Genomic DNA, 20,292 nt, shown 5'->3' on the forward strand with positions numbered 1-20,292 from the left:
TGTCATGGCTGTGGGAAGCAAGTAGTTATCTACTATAGAGGAATGAAGCTGGGTTAATTAGCATTGATAATATACAGCTGTGGGCTGGCTTCAGGGGCGGCGGGTTCGCTGATCTAGACAAGGTGCAGGTGTGGCTGGTTCTGTTAAGAGGTTGGGCAGCCAAGGAAGAGAGAGCAGCTGAGGAAGATCAGAGAGAAGAGGCAGAACACATGCCCTGGACAAGGTGAGGCCAGGCCAGCAGAGGGACTGGCATGAAGAGTGTGTTGGTACGTGACGGTAAAAGACCTTGCTGCAGCTGGCTAGTTTTGAGAGTGCTGCGACAACCTACTAGTCTTATTGTGTTTAGAAACCAGAATCAACATCTTACCTCTAATGCTAGTAGGAATAAAAGTATTTTTATGGGTACCTAGATAAATATTTAGGCACAAGAGCTGTTTTACAACTAACCTTCAAATCTCTTTAATACATTTGTCTTTATTATACTTCTGTGAGGTAATGAAGACTCGCTACCCTCATTCTATTAGATGGGAAAGAAAAGCAAAAAGAAGCTAAGAGACCCTCAACGGTCACATAAAATTCCTGTGACTGAGAGACACAAACCTGCGTTTTTTCAACCCTAAACTGCGGCCTCAACCATCACATTTTCCTTTCTCTGCATATCATAATTAGCTACAAATATGTACTAACATAGCAACTCAGAGGGAACTGTGCTCCTGTAGCATACACTGCAGAAAGTGTCTTGCTTCTAGTGCGCAAAAGTCAATCTCTGTCACTGTGCCTGGAAAAAAATCAAATTGGCAATAACAATGGCTATTGTATTTCTAGGTCTATGAGTTCTTTTCAATGGGTTCCTTCCAAGTGAAAGAGTGGAGCTGCAAACAGCATGTCCAACTTGAGAATGCAAGATGATTGCTGACAAAACCTACTAAGGGTACCTGTACGAGTTAGCTTGAGTTTTAGGTACTACAGACGTAAACTGACTTCTGTTCCACTGGTAAAATAATTGTCTGAGAATTTGTATTTTAAAGTTTTCACAGCTAGTACTGCCACAGTATTTCACGCTCATTTACCATATGCAAATAAACTGCTATCCAATTAACTTCTGATACCCCCGTTTCATCACCTACTTTTGCAGTGGTTTAAAATGTAAAAATCAACCTAAGCTGAACAATCTGTCAAAAACTCACTCTATTTTTACCGGCTTTCTATTCTTCCTTGTGATCACATACTGATCTTAGGCTCTGTGTACCGTTTATTTGGCTACATTGCATCAGAAATGAGAAGTCAGATTTGGAGTCTCACTTGCATCCTCATACCATCAAAACGAGCATTCTAAGGAGGTCACAGCGTTGAAAGTACAGGCATTTTGTATTATTTTTAACAATTGAATAAAATACTTGAGAGAAAGTCTAGAATATGAATGAGATCTCTCAAGGATCTCCTGTAAGATTTTAGAGGTAATACACTTGTGTAAATAAGTCATGATGAAGTACTAACAAAGTATGAAGCGTATACATTTTAAAATGGAGATATCAGGCTCTGCAGCCAACAACCAAGCCACAACATTTGGAGGTTTAATCTAAATTCTGATGAAAACAGAGACAGATGAGAGCCACAGCATGGCTCCTCTTCTGTCAGAGGAAAGCCAGTAGTAAATCGGAGCGTGAATGAACATACGTATCTCAGTCTTGCACTGTGAGGCGATTTATGCACGCGCCATTCTCTCTTGGAGATTAAAGAGGTGATGCAGCAATATTATGCAGTGCTAGCGTGTCCAGAAGTAGTTAAGATTACAATTTAAAATATCTTATAAAACTACTTATCTGCTAGTACGAGGCAGACATCAACAATCCCGACCAGCTTAATCAGGCTGAACAACATCTGAGCCAACCAGCTTCCTGGTACTTGCAAGCAGGACATGCCTTTAACAGCGGCAAGGAACTCGTCAGTCTCGCAGCAGAAACTGCCCAACCTCTTCAGGTTCCAGAGGACCTGGGAAGGGTGTCATGCTTCGCAAACGTGCAGTCCTTTAGTGCACATAGATATACATTTGCCCCACCACATATTCAGATGTAAATAGCAGAGGTACATGTCCATCTCAGCTTTGTAAGAGAAAATGAATGGGAAAGGAAATTAGAAGTGCAGCTCAGGACTATGCTATGAATCATCAGAAGGACTGATACCCACCACTCACTGTGCCATGTCTGTGAAGGGCCAAATCAGAGCGCCACCCGTGACCAACATAGCTCTTTTTTCCTAACTTTGCACCTTTTGTACCTTTGGGCTAAAGGATTCAACTTTACACAACTCCTTGCTGCAGTGGAAAACAGCTTATCTGACTTATTGGCTTTTGGTAGTTTTTCACTTAATGGGCTGGAAAACATTACAATCACTTATTGCTCACAACCACAACCTATTTCCTAGGATTTTAACTTTTTCAGATGAGATTTCCACAGGCTCTGCTGCTCAACAGCCCCACTTCTCAACCTCACCAGCTTAGTGCGGTCAGATACTCTGGGCAGCTGAGGAATCATTGGTCTTGCACCATCCAGAAAAGGAATTTTTCTGGTTAGCAAAGAAGAGCTGAAGAATATTAAGCACAGCATATTAATGCCTTAGGGCTGAGTGCTGACCAAAGAACGGCTTCAGTATTGATCCACTCCAAACAAAGTAAATTCCTCAAAAATGTGCAAAATCCTGTTCCTTTTCTATGCACTCTTCTTAGTGTTTGCCACTGTCACATCAAAGAGGGCTAGATGCTGCTAAAAAACAGGGGTGCTGCCACGGGAATGCACTTCATGCCTGAGAATGGTCAGCTGAACTAAAATTTCTTTCAGAAGCAGATAAAAAAAAGGCAAAGAGATCAAGAGGATCGTAAGGCAGGATGCAGACACATCACAGCCCTAGTCTGGAGCAGTGCAGCTGTGTCTTTGCGCTCAGACTACTGCACTGCTCCAAGCCATTTGTGCAGATGATAATAGTGGGTCTGCTAACAGTGGAAAAAGTAACCAAAAAAAGGAAGAAGGAGGGAGAAAAAAAAAAGGGTGGGGAAAAAAAGAAAAAAAAAAAAAAAAAGAGGCTCTGGAGTCAGACAGTTTGTGGAAATAGTCAGGGCCCGGAAGCCGTTTATTTCAGAACTTGGTATTGCGAACATCAAGAATTGGGTATCTTAATTAGTGTTTACAATTATCACAGCATTACTAGACATTTGGGCACAACTCTGCTACACAGATACGTTAGAAATAAACAAACAGCAGGTTAAAGAAGACTATCACATGGTATGGGACAGTACGCTGCCCTGAAGAAACACCTCCTGCCAGCAGAGCCTCCCCGTCCAGTCCCAATACCTCCCTCTTATCCAAAGACACCACCACACGTGTGTGCCTTTTTTATTCGCATTTCAACCCGAGATGCCGCATCACCCCTAGGACAGAGAGAGACATGGGAAAGCATGGTCAGGTCAGACTACAGGGCTGTAGATGGACCCACCCCCCTGTCGTGGTTTAACCCCAGCCGGTAACTAAATACCGGCTCTATCCTGGCTGAAACCAGGACATCCCACTATCAGTATGCGACCTAAGAAGGTCAGATGCAGTCAGCCAGGCAGTTTGCTGCACGTGCCCAGGTTTATCCACCTGCAGGCAGCCAGGGAACCACGTCTCAGTCATGGGGTAAGACATTTCCTCTGGACTTAAGGTCCCATCATAATTTAGCTATGCGTTACCCACTCATGCTGCACCATTTTCTCCAGGCAGCATGGACGCTGCTGCCCAGACTGCAGAAATAGCTCACTGTTGCTTTACTGCGGGCTATAAGATCAGCATGTTTCTGTAAGCTGACACACAGAGTCACCTGTCTGGTCTGCTGCATCACATCACTTAGTGCCATAACCTGTGCCTCTGGTCAAGCTGATGGAGTCAGGAGCAAAGAGCAACATAGCAAACAGAAAACAGGAACAAGGGGAGGGGAGAATAATGCTAAAAAAGGGCACAGGTCTTAGATACATTAAGATTTAGATATGTGACTTAGAGACCTAGAAACTTTAGCTGCCAAGACTAAGGATTCTTTCCTCCTACACGTCGCCCTGCTTTGGATGAAAAAGGAAGGCTGAATTAGAGCTGAAAATGCTGCAGCTGCCAGGTCCTGCACCAACACCTTCTAGAGTACAGACAGATGTTTGGCAGCAATTTTGCCTTTCCTCCTATCTTGTGGCCCAAAAGTAGGGGCAGCAGTGTATATGCTCATCCTATGCCTACAAAACCCCAGACCTGCTGGCATGACAAAAGTGTTCAGAGGACCCCTCCCCTGCCTGTGTATGCTATAGCTTTGGTCCCAAATGAGGCTTTACTTCAGGACTGAGTACTGCCCCTTTCATATGAGAACTCAAAGAGGCCCTAAATATACTTGCAGGTGACGGCACACCTGGAATCAACTGGCAGGTTATATGTGACAGCACACAATTTTAAAAGTATTTATTTAAAAACCAAAAAAAAGTCATATACCACAGCTCCCTGCTTTCACGAGTGGAGTCAGTCTGGAGCGATCAGCTGGCTATTAATTGTATAAATAATTTGTCTATAATACATCAATACATACTTTCTATAGTATCTAAGCATGATTATTAGCTTCACATAATTTCAGCATACTTGAAAAATATTCATAAAGCCAAAATAAAACACCACTACACTATTTTCGTATTCCGCTCTTGCCCTCACCCTCTGACACACCCAAGGTCAGTTCACTAGGGCATGCAAAGCACAGATGCAGGAAAGGAGGAGTTAATAGAAAGGAAAGAATTGGATATAAACATAGCATATTTAGAATTGTAAAGGGCCACAAAGGCATCAGTTTGCATGCACTGATGTCAGCAAAGTCTTCAGGAAGACCAGAAGTAGCAGAGCAGAGATGCTTACTTGTTTGCTGACTCTGGCTTCTCCCTCAAGCCCCCTATAGTCTGCAGAGTTGCTCAGAAATTTAAGAGTATAGCCCAAGTATCCTCTTATGCCCAGCCACACTCACTGGTAGCAAACGAAAGACAAAAGCACGGGCCTGGCAGACATACAGGCACTGCTGTCCCAAGCTGCAGCTGCGTCAGTTCCACTGAAGCACAGCAACATCGTGTTATCAAAAATCTCATCCAGGAAAAGGCACTTAATGAACACACACCGGCCCCTTTGTGTATCCAGCTCTGCTGGGCTGGGTGCAAGATGCTTTGGAGTTGGCAGATCAGCCGTGGCCGCTGTGAGCCAGTCAGGTGCTTTGGGCTGGAGCAGATTTGACTTCAAGCAACACGCAAACCTGCCATCAATCCCTCACCACTTCAGCTCCATTCTGTAGCATCATCCTCTGGTCCAGACACCAGCACACAGCCAGTGGGAGAAAAACAGCACCTGAAATTAGAGGCTTTTGGGCTAAAATCCTCTAGACCTGTTGAGTTAAGATGTTTGCATGCTCTGGCCTGCACAGCTGGGAGAATCCTCAGGCAATAAAGCTGCATCTGGGGACCACAGGTTCCTCTGTGGCCTGAAATAAGAGTCCAGCTAAATGAAAACAAGAAGCTCAAAGCACTGATCAAGTGGTTCTGTATGATTTTGTGGCACCTGTGTTAGTAAGTTACTAGCCCTTTGTAAGCCATCACCCCCTTCAGCAGAAGAAAACATATACCCATGTGCCACACAAAATAGCACCTCAGCTTCATGAGCATGGTAGCACTGTGCTCAATGCTGGACTTGCACCAAAATACCTGAGCTGGAAGCATACATCTTCTGCTGGACTCACTGTGGGGGAAGCAACCAGGCAGAGTTAGATGATGTATCTAACTGCTGAGCTGTTTCCTAACTGAACCTCAAGTGAAAAATACAAAGTTGGCAAAGAACCTTCCATGCAGAACCTACAGCACGGCAGAGTGTTTAGAATAGCCTCTTTGGCACTGAAATCAAGTATTACAGGAACACTTGCAGTAAAGGCGGTGGTGGTTTGCCCCCCCCCCCCCCGCCCGAAACAGTCAACAGTAAAATGCCAGTAACTTATAACTGATCTTCTTCAGGCCTAATTGTCTAAGGAGATACATCTGGTACAGATCAAATGCCAGCAGTTCATAAATCCAAACACATATGGGAAAAAAACCTTTCTCCTTCTTCCTTCCCTCTCCTCCAAAAGGTCAATTGTCCTCTACCATCAGCAAAAGCACGTGAGACAAAGCATGTGAGAAAAGCAAAGAGGAGACTGTCAGCATCAGAGTCTCTAAAGGACCAAAATTCAGCTGCTGCAAGTTTGTTTTTGAGGCTCTGAGTTTTTTTCTTGGTTTTAGCAGCAGCAGCAGCACAGACAAGCTGAGGCACCAAGGAGTGGGAAAATAAGCTGACACCTGAGCAAAGACAAAGGCTTCTTTGGCATTAAAATGGAACCACCATTCAATATATGTTTTGTTATTTTGTTTCATCTCTGAAATTTTTCCAGTTCTGAGTCTGAAAGTCACGAACAAAGCACCACAGAGCCAGGGTTTCAGTTGTACAGCTTGGCCACAAAAAAAAAGTAGCTTTCTGGTGTTCTGACATATAAAATTAGTTGTAAATACACTTAATTTGTATTAATCTGCATAAAATGTTTGCATGTCAATTGCAGTTAACATATCTCCCAGAATAAAAGATTTTAAGTTCAGTATAGATTTGCATTTGCTGTGCCAACAGAGCTAAAATATTCCCTAACAGTATTATTCAGGCTTCACAGTGTAAACCCCACTCCTTGCCACAGTTCTGCTGGCTGCCTGTTCCTAATGTCTAGTGTGCATCCTCCCCATCCCATCCAACACTGCACTGGAAAAAAGACAAAGAGAATAAAAGAAAAGATCAGGCACAGGAAAACAATGTAACAACAGCTGGAAGACAATCTTTTGGGTCAGCACTGAGAACACAGAAGAGTAGACCCAGACTTTGCAGATGCTGGATTCCTTTTGTGGGCAAGTAAGTAAACAACTCTCAGAGCAGCATCATTCACAAGCACCAGAATGAAGAAGGGTGTTCTGTTTGCTTGGAGGTGGATATTGCAGTTATCTGAAGGCACCAGAAACAAGTTCTAAAGGAGGACACATATCAGAAGCAGGTTGTGTCCCCCCTTCTCATGCCAGTTGTTAAGTTACAGGCACATGGTCCTTCAGCCAGGAGCTGTACCTTCCCATGACACAATCAACTTGGCTTATTGTTAACAAATCTCTACAGAGCTTTTGTTAGTGCTACCTTTCTTTTTTCACAATGAATACCGGGTTTAATAACAATAGCTATGAAAAGCTATGAAGTGTCTTTGTTTCCTTTAAAAAAGCTACAATTTCACCAGCATCTGCAGCATCCAGTAGTGCCTGAATCTTTCAGCAAGAGATGCAAATACTTCACAGTGAGAGCTCCATTCTCATTATTTTAGTAGAGTTTATACATAGGAAGATCAAGACACCCAATTAACTTGTATTAGTGTGGCAAGTGTCATCGTGCTATTCTGAACAGAAGAAAATAGCAGGCCTTCTGTAACAATGCTATTTCCTCTTGGAAGACCCAAATTCAAATGAGAAGTTCAGTGGACTGCCTTGCAAAAAACAGTGCAGGATAATCAGACTGCTTATCCTAAGGGCCCCCAAGAAATTAATCCTACAAAAGCCCAAGCAGCTGAAAGCTCCTTCCTCCTCACACAGTAACATCCAGTCATCCCAGCTTTCAGCAGAGGACTGCCAGGCACTCAACTCCAAGTCACAATTTCCAGACCCTTCTCTTCAGCAGCTTTAGCACCGATGCCAGACATCAAAAAAAGAACCCCTCCAAATAACAGGAAAAATCCACCTCTATTGCCATTCAGTCCCACAGCAGAGGCTCCCACCCCTTCCTACAGCACATCCTCCTAATCTAGCACAGGTATCTATCAGCAATAAGGAAAACATTGACTGAATAAATAGTGATGTATAAAAACAGCTGACCATATACCATAGCATGAGGCTATTAGCCCTGTATTTCTTTTCTTTCTAAGGCTATAGGAGTAGAGGAACATACACATTTTTATCCATTTGTGGGTTTTATACACATGCTCCTCAGGGGGGTGGTGGGGTGGTGGGTAAAAAACTCAAAACCTGCATGAAAGCAACAGCCACGGGTAGATTTGAAAATTTAGCCTAAAACAGCTGAATACATTCAGATATTCAATCAAGACACCCTGAGCTACATAACCTTTTAAAGCACCCTTTTAAATAAATTAATGAAGGTCAGTCCAAAGCACTTAAGGACGCCTCTCCATTTAAAATAGGAGTCGTAGGAGAATGGCAGAGTGAGAACATGCAGTTAAGTGATGCTACACAGTGGAAGGCAAGAAGAACCAGGTTACACACTACATGCGGTCCCCTCCTCGCACGCCTGTACACCATGCAGAGTTACTACAGCACACGTTACGAGGACTCGAATCCAGAGGCAAGTTCCCATCAGTTCGAAATTAAAATGACCAGCACCATTAGAAAACTGAAGGTGGCCTGGGCCCCATGGTGGATCAAGGCAGGGGATTCCTCTGTGCCTGGCTAAGGATGGACAGGCAGTGAGAAGAACCAGAAGGACAGGAGAAGCCAGAATCTCTTTGGCTGGAGAAGCAGAATGGGGAGGAGGCTGCATTTATGGAGCAGTTTGTGAAGCAGCTGCTGGAAGAACAGGCTTTGGGAAAGTTGTATATTTGCATTGCTGACGCAGGATTCAGGAGGAAGGGAGAATGGAGGCAGCAGGAATAGCTTCCACGGCTAGCACCAGCAGTGGAAATGCTCCAAGCAGCTAGCACAGTGGGAAAGAAGGATGGGGAAAAAAAATTATGTATAGAAGGAAGACAATATCTTCACTGCTTATCTAATTGATAAAGAAAAAAAAAAGAAACAGAGGAAGGGGAAATAAAAAGAGGAAAGAGAAGCACCAGTCGCAAAGAGTTCACAAGGCTTTTTTTCCTCCTTCCCCCAGCGTCACTGCTCTGGCTCTGACCTTCGGGGCCGGTATCTCCGATGGCCCGTTGACTTCCGCGTGGCCACTGCTGCGGTGAAGCCCACCAAGCAGCACAAGGATGTGGTGCCAAATTTGGCTGTGTCTAGCCAGTTGGCTGTTTCCGTCTTCAGGTACCTCTCAGCTAAATGCAGGCTCATCACTACAAACCACAAGACTGAAGCAAACGCATCAATTCTCCGGAGCCTGCAAGACCAAAAAGAAACCAAACGTGACACAAGGTAAGAGTTTAAACACCAATGAACCCCCTTGGTCCTGGGCATGGAGATGGAAGGTGGAGAGGGTACACACACTGAGCAGGTTGTGTATGTCCCTTACTACAGTTGTATCATCTGCAACCCTTCCCACTGCTGTGGCAAGTGCCCGAATAGATCAGTCCCATTTTCCACCAGATTACAGAGCTGCACAGCAAGCTTGTCATTCACAGTAATTCAAGCTTAAACTGAACGAACCAAGGGACACATCCAAAGCAAGCTCTGCCGTCTCCATCCAGCTGACTGGCAACCCAAAGAATTACAAGGAGAACTGTGCTACCTAGTACTGCATGTGCTATTCTGACAAATGTTTACCCCCTGGCTCACCAAGTCAAGACAATGCAAAAGACCTCTGACATAACACATTTTCCTTTAAGTGAAACAGAAGAGAAGAGCACACCCACCTGATCCGTCCAGCTAAGAACATGGCCAACAAGCAGGTGAACAGCCCAAGGACAGCAACTGCCATCTGGTGATTCTTCCCGTAAGCCCATGCGGCACTCAGGTTCTCCACCATCTGTTCTGGGAGCAGGCGAAGCAGCTCCCGCCAGCTTGCCACTGTCACAGAAGTGTCATTTTCCAAGTCTGCAAGCGAGCTTGTGCCAGTCCTGTTCCGAATGGACGCTGGACCAGAGGAGAGAGGAGCAGGGACTGCTGTGCTGAGTGAGAAGGGGTCGCTTGACCCATACAAGGCCATCAGAACCAGGAACGCACAGCTGAGGAAGGCTAAGAACCGCAGAAATATCACCTGAGCTGGTGTGGTTATGGAAGCAGAAGAGGAGGACGAACATAAATTCTGCAGAGGAAGGGAGAAACACCTTGTCAGAAGCTGAATGAACTGTAGTAAGGTTTTGAAACGGTGCTTTATGAAACACTTCCAGACTGTATGGTTTACTGGACAGTTTTAATGAAGTCCTTTCTTAGTCTCTGTACTGGGCTTGACACCACACAGGATGCTGTAGATGTAGCAAAGAGCAACAGCAGATCTATGAGCAGAAGCCAAGGACAGGCAGGGCAGTGAGGCAAGAGGGTCATAATTCACCTCCCATCATTCTTCTTTCCCGCCCCACCATGTACTCAGTAGGTTCCTGCACTGCACCCATAAATTTGCTTCCGTACCTCCCCTTTTCTGCCTTTCCCACTATTTTCCTGCCACCGTTATTATTATCACATTGGACTTGCTGGTGTCATTCGGTACAACTGCCAGAAGGTAAGAGGAAAACCTCAAACTAATGTCAGGAGCATCTGTGGCAACTGTCCTGTGCTCTTCTAAACTTCTGCTGTGCACCCAAGCTGCTGGAGTTAAGAGAGCCTGACGGCCACCGCCTTCCTTTCCTGGCAGCAAACCCAGGTGCAGAGGTACCTCATTCTCTGCACTTCCCCTTAATTTCCCTCATCTCCTTCCCCGTGTACCTGAGTAGGGGACTTGTCTGTTTCACGGCATTTGAAATGGTGGCTAAGCAGCAGCGCCCGGAGCTGCCGATTCTGATGTTTTATGTAATACTCCACAGCAGCCTGGCATGGACGGCACAGCTTGTAGGTCTGCTCCAGATGGTGCTTGTATACCTCAATCTCCTCATCATATTTGCCCTGGTGAGAGAACAGGAGAGTAAAATGTAGGTGAGAACTGCAGGTCCCTCACCAGTTACACTTGGTAGTGACATGCAAGCAAGGTGTGCTTCCAAGTCTCCAGAGGAACAGCCCCCTGAAACCAGGCCTGAACAGTGACCAACCTGGAGGCCGGCTATACAACCAGCTTTGCATACAGCTGACCCAGCCTCCATGTCCTAGCAGAGACAAAACAGCTCTTGGAGAAAGCTGCTGTGGCCCAGTTTCAGGATGTTCGATTTCTGTGGCCTCATTTAGCTGTCTTTGTGGATACCTTACAAACCCAACACAGAAGATGATACTAAAAACTAGTACTGCTCTTCCCCTCCTCAAATGAGAGGGCACAAAAGACCTGTTGCCCCTTCACACCACCGTGCCGGAGAGAGACAAGCTCCCTCCAAAACTCCAGCCCCAGGCTCAAAGGCTGTCATTGTCTTAAGACCCTGGTGAGATGAGCTCCATAAATCATTAACAGCACTCATAAAAACAGTGAGTAGGGCCCAAGGCAGGTTTTTCAGCATCACTACAGTGGACCCATCACTTATCACAGAGGGTTCTAGGGCTCTTCTAACTCCACTCCCAGCCTCTGTCAAGATCCTTACACCAAAAGCATGCAGATGAAAGCCGGCAGCTTCTTTGGGAGAGGGAAGCAGAAGATGCATTTTAGCTGCCCAAGGGCTTGCTGCAGTATTTTCATAAGCTCCATCTGCCGGAACCGAGACAGAATCGCATGGGCGAGAACAGCAGCAGCAGGCTCACCCCGACTGGACAGGCCAGCGATGCTGAGAGGCTACCGCTGCCACTGACACACGCATCTAACCACACTGGGTAACACGGTCCTGTGTTTCTTAGCTGGCACAGACACTGCGGTTCACTGAATGCCTGAAAGAGGGCCAAAGGCTCGTGTTACTTGAGCTAGGGGATAGGTCTGGCAAGAGGCAGGGACTAGAAATAAAGCTGAGGAAAGGGAATCAGCTGAAGATGTTCCCATTAAGCACGACCAAATTTAAACCTGTTCTCTGGGAGTCATCCTGATTAAACTCATTACAATTACACAAAGCAGACTGGATTAGGCAGTCCAGAAGGTGAATGCATCCCACTACAGTGCCATCATACAACCCCAAGGCTTGACCATGGTTGAAAGTTAAGGAGTGCAGCACTGAATTCTCTGCACGAAACTTTGACAATCCATAAAACTGTGAGGGAGAAACCCTGCTATCCTACCCTCCATGCATACTAAGTAATGGGAAGGCCAAGAGGCTGCTCAGCAGGAAATCCTGCTGCTATAACTGTAAAATCCCTTTGCCCTCCTAGGAAGAAATGCCTAACCACGGAGATGATGTGGCTGCACAGGATTCCTCTCCCGCTCCACTAGTAAAAGTGGAGCAGCACAGCCAAGGCCTCAGGAAAAACAAAATCTATTAAGGCTTCCAGGTGACGAGTGGGCTGTTGTGCCTACCAGATCCTGTAAGTTCAGCTGGGTCAGTGGTAAGTACTGGAGTTGTAAGCTGACCTCGGCAACATGCATGTTAGGTTTTGGGCTCAAGCTTCAACTTCCACTGTCTATCTAGAACAAGCCATGGTAATCTGGCTTTGGAGTAGGATCAGGTAAGTTTGCAACACTAATCACCAATCTTCTCTGCACTGCAGTGCCACATACTGCTTGCAAAGACTACTGGAGCATCATTCCATAGCACACCGAAAAATTCCTATCTCCCCTGCTTACTAGGCTGCAGGACAGATTAAACAGAGCAGGAATAGCAGATACACACAGGGGAGTGCCTTAACAAACATTTTCCTGTGAGGCCAGTCCCTAAGGAACACTTACCTCCTCCCTTGGTGAGAATGAAGCCAGCTGTTTGATCTTTGTGGTTTGATGGTTGTTGCATTTCTTACAAAGCAAAATTTGGCTGCTCACCCACTGCTGTGGTTTAGTAGGATCACAAAAAGTTGTACCACCCGACACAACATGGTTAAGGTGTTCCATGTATTGAGCAGGGATGGGCTTGTTGTAGTCTCCATTCTGACAAGAAGCAAAAAGGGTGGCAGGAGGGAAAGCAAACATCAGATTGTAAAATCAAAGCCAGGTATCCCCCTGGTTGCTAACAAGATGCCCGACGCTCTGTCAGGTGCGCTATACTTCATGCATTCACCTATGTAACAAAAGTAGTAAGTAAAAAAAAAAAACACAAACCAGAAGAAAAAACTCTTCAAACCACCTCTCCACTGCTCTGTACACCTATTGCAAGCAGCTGGTGCTGGTGGATTCTGGCTTAAGACAGGCTTTATTTATTTAATACCCTAAATAGAGCAATTCAGCTGTTCTAAAATACAAAACCAGAGAATTATTCCATATATTTTAAATAATAATAATTCTTAAAAGATACTGGTGAAAATGTCAAGGCCCTTTTTGCCCTTTGAAGCAAGAGGGGAAAATTTGTCTTTATCATTCTATGTCAGCACACCCCAGTACAGTGGATTCTTTCTCCAATTTGATCAAGTGATCAGCTGCTAAGTTCATAGGTGTGCAGTACAGCGCTGCCAGCTGTCAAAACACTGGGTATTCATCTGCACTGGGCCTGCACCATCTCAAATGAGGAGCAGGGTTTTCCCGCAACCACTCTGCCACAGGGCATGTGCCTTCCCAGCCACCCTTCAAGCCGTTTGTCACTGTACCTCTTGGAACCCATTGTACTGCTCACAGTTGGGGCAATCCCAGCAGTTGCGATTCCCATACGGCACTACCGTGTCCTGATTGCAGAACCAGCAGTTCACCGTCACATGTGTGGGCTTCTTCCTGTTAGGAAAGGAAACGCGTCAAGCATAAACACTGAACTCAGCTGACGTACAGGGAAGCGACGGCTTTCAAACAGGGAAATGCAGGAGAGGCTGGAATAACAATCAGTCTTCCCATTCAGTATGTTAAAGGATACGACTCAGAGTAGTCATTTTGGCAATGAAAAGATGGACTGTTAAAGTAGAAATAAATTCTGCCTGATGCTCCTATCTTTGTGCTAACACCATGGACATGCCAGAACTTTAATTAAACAACCTCATGAATAACCTCACTGTTTTTCAGAGGTGTACTGGGGATGCAAGCCCTGTCCATAATCAGCATTGTTACTATATGCAAAGGGTGCAGTAGCTGCTTACTTACTACAAAATGCATTCATAGAATCCTTCTTAATACACAGGATTTTGGGAGATGGAAGTTACAGTCCACAAGAACTGCATATGGTGGTACTCAGAAACCCAGAAAGCAGGCACATGGTTACAGTTTTATGTGCCCTGCTTGTTAGAAATTTTTTCAAGGACAAAGGTCTATCAAATTATCCCAAAGTTCAGGCACTGGAAGTAGCTGTTTCTTCACAGTTTTAGATACATATGGAACTGAGGAATCCACATGCCTTCCCCAGTTTTTATGCACTGGAACTGATGAGATAAAGACTAGAGACCTGGATCTATGAGCCCCTTGTTTTTTAAAACAATCCTGTTAAAACAAGTCACTACAAGAGGACAGCTGTGACATGGCCACATCACAACAGATTGTGACAGATGTTTGAGCAAAGAACTTCAGTGGCCTGGACCCCTGAGCCTGCGTGCTGACAAAGGTCCGTATTTGTCTTGAAACTTGGTGCAATACCCAAGAGGAAGCTTCCTCGCAGGTCAAGGCAACACAGCCCAGCTGTCTGGGTTGATCAGAACCAGGCCCAATCACAGCTCCAAGGCAGGGCAGCTGTTCAGGCAAAGCCCAGGCAGGGACTGGCTATGGCAGCTATGCAGGCAGATGGATCCAGCTGCCACCAGCCCCATTTTCTGCCTAACCATCAAGGGGTCAGCTGGCTCCCGCTGGACAGCAGTGAAAGCAACTGAGCAGGGAGGCTCACTGAGGGCCTGGAAAGCAATTAACAGCAGCTGAATTGCTCACCAGCTGAGAGTAACTTCTCCCTGCTCTAGGAAATGTTCTCTGGTGCTACAATACTCTGTAGCAAAACATCTCCTGAATGCTGCAGAAATGTCGACTGGCACCCTCCAACTGAACGGGCAGGTGGTTCTCTCCTTAACTAACTGGCTTCTTTCTCAGCCATCACCTTTATAGCTGGATGCCCACAATTGAGACTTCTTCCCTACTATTTCAAGACCATGTCTTGAAACTTGGCTCATAAAATATGAAACCCCCAAGTGATGCTTGAGCATCCTGTTTAAGTACTAATGACAAGGATAAGCTTGAAAGCACCAGAAAAGAAGCCTAAAAAGCCAGAGTGCACCAAGGATTCCCTGCCAGATGCTGAAAGAAAATGGCTGGAGCTACTAGGGTGACAAATTCTTATCTCAAAATAGATGCATAAACCCACACCCCTCTTAAAATGAATACTGGCTGCTCAACTTTCTTCATTGCCAAGGGGGCTCAAAACAGTAAGTGATCCAAGCTAAAAATACCACTATTGAAGCTGACAGGCAAAAAAACCCCAGCCCCCAAAATCCAAAAAAACTCGTAAACCAAACAGAAACCTAAGCTGCTCATCCAAATTACCCACAAGCTACCAACGTTGAAAAGCCAAGCAAACCGTGTGTTAAAGCAGCCATAGGAAGGGTGGACAGCTACACCTGTTGGTACTAGTTTCATCTCACTATCGTAGGTGTAAAGGCTATGGAAATATAACATATAGGCTTCAGCACATTAACCACCAAGATATAAATTCTACTGCACCTTCAGCATGGACTTTTGATAGCAAGCCCCACCTGAACTCCACCCTCTGATGTAGGTTATTGCTACCGTAGAAATTGCTACAATCCCACCCTCATGCCACTGTAGCACCATCCTCTGGCACCCATGGAAATAAGACAGGCCACACTTCAGTCTCTACCTGCCACCTTAACTTCTGTGACATGACAGAGTAGGTAGAAGCACTAATTTCAAGGACAGCACAGAAACGGAAAGCACAGGCCAACAATTATTAAAGCATGCATGCTACAAAGCAAAAAAGGGACCAGTGCCAAACTCTTATCTGAGAACTTGCTAGCATCAAGAGACCAAATCCTTCGTATACTCAAGACTTTTCTATCTTTCCTAAACAGGATTCCATTTCTCACTCAAGGCTGAGGAAGTGCTAGCAAGGTTGAAACAGCAGCCATTTATTCTCAAAAAATATGTAAAAGAAATTGCTAAATCCTGGATTACTTGGGTTAAAAGCAATAATCCTTCCTTTTGTGAACTTATAATCTGTTGCCATAGAAACAGTTGCAGAAAAAAAATCGTAAGTTCCCAACCTGCTGGATGCAAAAAAAAGAGAAGAAAAAACACAAAAGGTCAATTCAGGCAAGAACGTGTAGGTAGGGTGTTAATTTTCTAGTAGTTGGGCAGGACTTTAAAAACAAAAAACAAGTACTGCATTTGGAAATGTACTCTCAAATAGAGATTTAATGACTTTGGAACTATATACGCCGTGACTGAATTCAGGCAGCAGCTGAACATAATAAGCTAGAGCACACACTGCTTCTGAAGTCAGACATTCTGTTATGAGACAGACAACGCAAAACTAAGCATTTACCATGTGCTGAATGCCTTGCAAAACACTAGGCAAATCATCCCTTAAGGAGTTCATAATCTAACACTGTATTAACTTGAACTAGCTTCACTGGACAAAGAACCACCCTGCAAAATAAAACCCGAGCAACAAGAAGTGACTGAATGAATTACTACACAGAGAGATTCCATTAACAGATGACTTCCCGTGTCAACTCAATATGTAGCCTGCACACCCATACAAGCTAAAAAAAATCCCAGTTTTTTGTTTTGTTTTTTTTTTTTTAAACAAACTGGTTTACAGGTAGAAGATTTTTGTCTAAGACGCTGGGGGGGCACATATCTGGAGTAACTCAGTTACGAGATCGACATCTAGATGTCTGATACTGCTCAGACATGAGAAAATATTGCTTTGTGAGAGACTATCAGACTCTTCTGCTAGCAAAAATCAGACTGCAGGTATACCCATTGACAAACACTGTTGAGCAACTAGTTTGCGTCTCTCATGTAACATAAGAGGGAACTTGCATTCCTTCCAACTCCCAACACTCTCCACTAGTCCCCATTTATACATACATTTAAGGTCACGCTTCAGTCCAGACTTTTAATTCATTGCCAAAACAACAGTCTCCCTGGTAAGTGCAGGTCAAATCAGTTACCTGCTAATAATAAACTGGATTTCTAAATATTTTTATTTACATCTATTCCCCCCCTTCTTTTGCTGCTAGGTCAGAAGGTGAAGATGTTTGGTTTTTCACATTCTTAAGAGAGGCCACAGGTGGACGTGCAGTTAGGTTACCCTCATCCTCTGCCAAGGATTAAAAGAAAAAAAACCAAACAAACAGTTCTCCATTGAAAGAATTTGAAGCAACACTCCACTCTGGCAAGTGGATTACAAAGCCATTATACAAACGTCCGTGCCAGCAAATCTGAAGGAAGAAACACGAGGAAGGGGAGCTCTTTTGCACAGATCAGTTTTGATCAGAACACCATCTGATGGCAGTTGGATATAACCAAGCTGCCAATGCTCCAAGCTACAGACCAAGCCCATGGCACAGTACGGCCAGGATGACCCAGTCAAGAGGAGCACATCAAACCTGATACAGACCTCAGCTTACGGTTAGGAAGCTCCTGGGCAGCAGCGCACCGAGCTGCCGTAATTCCCAGTTGTGCCCGTGTCCATCACCTGTCAGTGAAGGGGTCTGCCAGTGCAGACCCAACACTAACCCCACTTTCCAATGTGAGAAAAACACATCACAGCTATCTAGATTCCAGCAGGCAAACTGTATCATAGATGCATTTGCTCAGAATTAGCAGCTGTAGACAGCGTTGAAGATTTAGCCACAAGACCAGATTTCTAGTACAGCATCATAGGCTGTAATGCAGCCGATCCTTTCCCAAGAGTCAGACTTGGTGCCCTCCTAACAGCGACAGATGCTCAGCAGACCTGGGTAGGGACGTGGACCCAGGCATAACCACCTCCTGTGCTGTCCCCCTCAAAGGCTGTCTTCTATGAAACTGCAGCTTTTGCAACTTCTAATAGAGAATACCAGCCATCAGGACAGGACCCTCTAGAAAAGGTGCCTCGTTTTGCCATGTCTGTATCCATGACTGGCTTCTCAACTAAATGAACTAGCTGCACAGCAGCTCCCGAGTTCCCACCAACCTCTTCCAGAGCGAGCGATGGCTTATCTTGACTTCACTTGTAGATGGAGCAACCTCTGCCATCACTGACCCAGAGAATCCCCAAGGAAGGAGACCCTCATGGGGTGCTCTATGTTGGTACTGACATGTCAGTAGCTAACCATCAGGAGAAGGCGGAAATGTGGCTACAGCTGCTGGTTTAAACTCAGCCACCCAACTTCCAACAGCATGTAACAAAGAAGTAGCCAAGCCGTGATCTTGAAAAAAGACAACAAAACATGTCAAGAGGTTTTGTATCTGGCCCAAACTCACAAGGTTTAAGGAGTTCCTCTGCATATTCAGGCATCAGATCTTTTTTCTCCCTGATACAAAAAGCACAGGCTTAGATGCTGGCACAGTTACAGCAGTGCAACCCCACATATTGACAGTGATTCCAGAACTACTTTCTGCTAAGTTGTTCTGATCTATTTTATTTCCCTTTCTACAGGGGGTGGTAAAAGCATCATGCTAGATGCATAAGTGCACTCACGCTGAAAATGGAGCGAAGCAGAGCTGTATCATAACGTTAACACCAAAGATAAAAGCAGCAGCATGTCCGTGGATCGCTCCCTTATAAAGCCGTCCTCCTTGATGACTTTGGAAGATACATTTAACTAAGGCAAAGTAACACATCAGGTAATATCAGAACAGTACTGGAAAACACAAATACATAGCCTCAAAGAATTACCGAGGTCACCTCCTGGAAATATTTACAGCTCACCAGCAGTTTTCAAGGGCTTGGGAAGAAACGATTTCCATTCTAGAGACCTTCCGATGAACTCAATGCGAACCAAATCCAGTCTCTTCCCCTCACAAGACATGTTAGCCTCAACTGGGTCAAAGAACTGCTGCCTGCTTCACTGGGGATTGCTTTAGGCCACCAGTATTCCTTAGCTGCCCTAAAAATGCCAAGTCTTACACATGGGCTAATATGCCACTGATCATTTATCTGGTTATATAAAGAGCAAATGCTTTAGAGCAAACCGGAAGTACTTCGCCTCGGATGCAGAAACATGCTTCCATTTCTGAGTGCCAACTTGAAGCAAACCTAAACACGTGGAGCCCTTGGGAGCACCTTTTTCTCCGACAGCAGCACTCGATAGCTGAGCGGCCTGCTCAAGTCTGTTCTGGTCTTATTCCGTATACTCCTACGTACATCCCAAGCTATGCAAAATCAAAATCAGTCCAACTGAGCTTTACTCCTTTTATGAAATCTGTGTCCTGATTTCTCTCCTGGTACTTCTCGAATTTTGTTTTCCATCGGTCTGTTCTAAAGGTCAGGAATGCCGCCTGCAGCTAAGGAGAGGAAAGACCGACAGATTTCGGTCGGCCGCCGGTAACGGCCTGCACTAACGGCGCGGGTGCCGCCCCGGCCCGCACCCCGCATCGCTCCGGCCCGCACCCCTCCCCGCCCGGGGCCCGCGGCGGCGAAGCCCGCCCTGCGCCGCCTCGAAGGCGCCGGGAGCCGAGGGGTGCAGCCCCGGCGCCCCGGGGCTCCAGCTCCAGCGCACGGCCCCGGCCCCGCGGGTCGCTGCCGCCCACAAAGGCCCGGACAGGCCCCGGGGACGCGGCGAAGCGCGGCCGGCCGCCCACCCGCCGGCTCCGGCCGCCGCTGCCAGCTCGGGGAGCTCCCCAGCGCCCGCGCCCCGCCGAGGGGAACGAGCCGGCCGCGCCAAGACCAACAGATTTCGGTCGCCCGCCGGTAACGGCCTGCGCTAACGGCGCAGGCGCCGCCCCGGCCCGCAGCACCCGCCCGCCCGGCCCCTACCTCCGCGCCAGGCGGTAGAGCAGCAGCCCGGCGGCGGCGGCGCAGACGGCGGCGCCCAGCCCGGCGGGGCAGCGGCCCAGCAACGCCGCGGCTCCCTCCATGCCGGCCCCGCGCGGGCCCGCCGCCGGCGGGGGCACCTCGGCGGCGGCGCTTTGTACGCGGCGCGGCCGCCCCCCGCCGTCGCCCCGCCCCTCGGGCCCGGCGGGGGCGCGCGCGTGAGTCACGGCGCGGCGCGAAAGGCCGGAGTCGTGCGGCGGCGCCGTGAGTCAGCGCCGCAAAGGCCGAGATCGTGGCCGCGGGGGCGGCCCGCCGGGCTGCTGCCCTTCCGGGGGCGGGGGGCTGCCCGTCGTGCCTGGCCCGGCGCCGACGGGACCCCGCTCCCCGCTGCTGCTTGCTCCCCGTGCTTTTTTTTTTTTTCCTTTTTTCTTTCTCTCCCCCCCC

The 20,292-nt window shown here is 46.6% G+C and overlaps 1 protein-coding gene across 2 annotated transcripts in view; it reads right to left on the bottom strand.

Annotated features, from left to right (window-relative positions):
* TMEM201 (transmembrane protein 201) overlaps nucleotides 1-19,979 on the bottom strand; it is a 28,994-nt gene extending 9,015 nt beyond the window's left edge. The window contains exons 1-6 of one of the 2 annotated variants that reach the window (XM_037378997.1): nucleotides 19,852-19,979; nucleotides 13,550-13,670; nucleotides 12,702-12,896; nucleotides 10,679-10,855; nucleotides 9,670-10,061; nucleotides 8,994-9,197 (exon numbers count right to left, since the gene is read on the bottom strand). In XM_037378997.1, coding sequence (XP_037234894.1) covers nucleotides 8,994-9,197; nucleotides 9,670-10,061; nucleotides 10,679-10,855; nucleotides 12,702-12,896; nucleotides 13,550-13,670; nucleotides 19,852-19,952 — 1,190 coding nt within the window. In that variant the 5' untranslated portion in view covers nucleotides 19,953-19,979. Of the gene's footprint in view, nucleotides 1-8,993; nucleotides 9,198-9,669; nucleotides 10,062-10,678; nucleotides 10,856-12,701; nucleotides 12,897-13,549; nucleotides 13,671-18,573; nucleotides 18,675-19,851 lie in introns of those variants that run through there. The other variant, XM_037378996.1, reaches the window with a different exon arrangement.
* Nucleotides 19,980-20,292: the final 313 nt, after the last annotated feature.

Source organism: Falco rusticolus, chromosome 3 (assembly GCF_015220075.1).
Source record: "Falco rusticolus isolate bFalRus1 chromosome 3, bFalRus1.pri, whole genome shotgun sequence".
In the NCBI taxonomy this organism is placed as follows: Eukaryota; Metazoa; Chordata; class Aves; order Falconiformes; family Falconidae; genus Falco; species Falco rusticolus.